We start from the raw sequence: 2,927 nt of genomic DNA on the forward strand, positions 1-2,927 counted from the left end.
TTAAGCACCCAGGCTCTCTTACAAAAACAGTGCTAGGAACTGCTTAATGTATTTTCTAAAACTAGGAGGTCTCAGAATTGGGGGGGAAAAATTTTAACTGCTGACATCCTCACAAAGGAGGAGTCAAAAGAATGGAAAATCTGATGAAGTGATAAGCAGTTTTAAAACAGGTTTGCATTCAGTTTTTAAACAGTAATCCCACTGGGAAATGAAAATTCCTCTCCTAATCGCTTTGAAGACAATCTAATATTTGAATCAGGAAGAACATCTTGCTTCTACATTAAGTTCAAATGTGAACCTTGTGCAATATCCTTTACATTAAATATCATGTAGAGAGGACAACTTCTAATTTATCAAAATAAGAAGCAGCTAGTATTTTCGATTTATAATGTCTCTTTTCTAGATACATGCAAAGAGGCTCCAGTAATACGCAGTTAGGGAAATTCAAGGTTTTAGTTGACAGTGATTACCTAACTGGAGCTTATTCCAGTGAAATGAAACTATCAGAAGCCCTCAATATCAATTTGCTTGTCACTAGACCACAGGTTTACACTTGGAAATGCTAACAGGATGGAACCACAAGCCCTTAATAAAATGTGATGACCATGGAGAGCGCCCTTGAAGCTCAGCAACAGAGGACTCAACCCTAAAGGGTTCCCCTCTGGAAAGCGAGGGCTGCTTTGACACGTACCCCAGCACCAGTTCTAAAATGCTTGACTGCATTTTCCATGAAAGGTGGGAGTTGTAATAGTAGCATATAGCAGACACCAGCCCACTAGAAGCAGATGGAACCCACCAACTCATTTTACCCAGACCTTCAAAAAGGTACACAGAACTGTCTCTCCTTGCCAAAGCAGGGCAGATCTGAATGCGTATATCTAAGAAAAGGTTCACAGGGGATCAGTAATTGGTGATTTCATTTTCATACCATTGCACTCAATGAGAAAAAGACCTGAAAAATGAAAAGCAATTTGAAAGCCAGTTCTCCATACTTGAGCTAAATACATACACACATACACATATACACACACACACACACACACACACACACATACAATCCAAAAGCCGTGTTTTAGAAAAGAAAAAAGACTTAGTAACCTATTCTAGCATAGGGGCTCTTCCAGAAGGGAAATTTGGCTGGAAACATTCCCTGCTTATGTGCATAATTCACCAGGGGCCAGGTAAGATTCCATTTTGTAAGAGCTGAACTTTAAACAGAAAGTCACTAGTGGTGCAACATTCACTCATTAGCATAGATCTACCCCCTAGAATGAAAAGCATTGGCTGCCTCTGCCAGGATGATAACTTTACAGTGAGAAGCTGGAGTCTCGGACCATGAACTCCTGGAAAGTTCTATCACAAGGACTCAGAAGAGGAGCTCACCACCTCCACCAGCGTAAACTTAGCTGTCACCTCACCTCTCCCTCCCCCAAAACAGGACATCATTAATACAGGAAACTGTTTAAAATAAAAATAAAAAGATGGGCCAAAGGGTCAAGAGCAGGCAATGCCTTACAGGGCTGACATGATTCCTGTCTGGGATTGGGGGAGGGGGAGGAGCATTCTGGATGTTTCTATTCTTGGCAAGGAAAGCACCTCCCGGTCCTGTACCATCAAAAGATTCTAACACATGAATGTTTTCAAGGAATGAACGATATGCCCGTGCTAAACGATCTCATCTTGGGATGTGATAATGGTGACAAATCTGTAGAGGCTGGAGAGCTGGTAGAGGGGATTAGGGAAAGGTGTGTTTGACTAAGGGGGATGGGAGGGAAGAGTGAATGGATAAAGAGGGGGGCCACGGAAGGTGTGGGCAGTTAAGAGGGAGGGGAAGAAGGTGGGGATGACTAAGGGAGGGCATGGGAGAGGAGGGTGTATGGCTGAGGGAAAAGGTGTGGATGGCTAAGGAGGGTTGGAGAAGGTGTAGATGGCTGGGGGATGGGGGTGGGGGATGGGGAGATGGCCATCAGCCCTCTGTGAAGCAGCAGCAAAAGCAGGCCCTGGGCTGGCTTCTCCCGGGCTCCCTCCCACCCGACTGTGGGCGTGTGCCCGGCTAAGCGTTAGCATGGGCCAGGCCACCAGGCCGAAGGGCACTCACCCCACGACTCCCTGGTGGTAGTTCCTCCGCTTCCACGGGGTCCCACTGTACACGCCCCCGCTGCCGTCGGCCCGGCCGCCCCCCGCGGCCCGCCCTCCGCTGGGCTGCAGCAGGCTGTAGTTGAGTCCGTAGGTGCTGGCCTTGTTGTCGCGCTTCCTCTTGTTGCTGCTGCCGGGGGCCGAGTCGGCGGGCTCGGGGGCCGCGGAGTGCGGGGACGAGGACGCCGAGGGGGATGAGGATGCCGAGGAAGCCGCAGCGGCTCGGCGAGCCCAGGCCGCGGGCTGGTGGTGGTTGTTGTTGTTGTTGGTCGTCTCCAGGGGCAGGAAGTCCCGCTGCTCCGCCGGCAGCGCGTGGCCGCCCAGCAGGCGCTCCCCGGAGCGGTACATGCCGGCCGGGGCCGGGGCCGGGGCCGCGCCGCCCGGGCTGCCGGTGCTGCTGCCGCTCCCGCCGGTGGCCGTGCTGCTGCCGCCGCCGCCGCCGCTCGCGCCGCCGCTGCTGTGACAGTGGTGGTTGAAGTAGAGGTTCCTCAGCCCCTGAGTCGTCTCCCAGATCTGCATCCACAGACTGTTGGACGGTCCGAGCTGCTCTGGCTGGAACCAGGCGATCCTCGGATCCATCAAACGGCGGCGGCCGCTGCCCCCGCCTCTCCCGGCTGCCCGCAGGGCCGCCGCCGCCGCCGCCGCCTCAGGCGCACGCCCGGCCTCGGCTGCTGCTGCCGCCGCTGTTGCTGCTCGGGGCCCGCCGCGGGCGGCGCGGTCGCACAAGGAGCCGGGCCGGCGCCGGCGGCGTCGCTCCCGCCCTCGGGGGCTCCGCGGGCCCTCCCCCCCTC

General features: G+C 53.8%; 1 protein-coding gene across 1 annotated transcript in view; it reads right to left on the reverse strand.

Annotated features, from left to right (window-relative positions):
* The window catches only part of PAPD5 (PAP associated domain containing 5), a 78,458-nt gene extending 75,743 nt beyond the window's left edge, over positions 1–2,715 (reverse strand). The window contains exon 1 of the mRNA XM_012642608.1: positions 2,099–2,715. Within this exon, the coding sequence (XP_012498062.1) occupies positions 2,099–2,715 (617 nt within the window). The remainder of the gene's footprint in view (positions 1–2,098) is intronic.
* Positions 2,716–2,927: the final 212 nt, after the last annotated feature.

Source organism: Propithecus coquereli, unplaced genomic scaffold (genome assembly GCF_000956105.1).
Source record: "Propithecus coquereli isolate 6110/MARCELLA unplaced genomic scaffold, Pcoq_1.0 Scaffold180, whole genome shotgun sequence".
Lineage (NCBI taxonomy): Eukaryota > Metazoa > Chordata > Mammalia > Primates > Indriidae > Propithecus > Propithecus coquereli.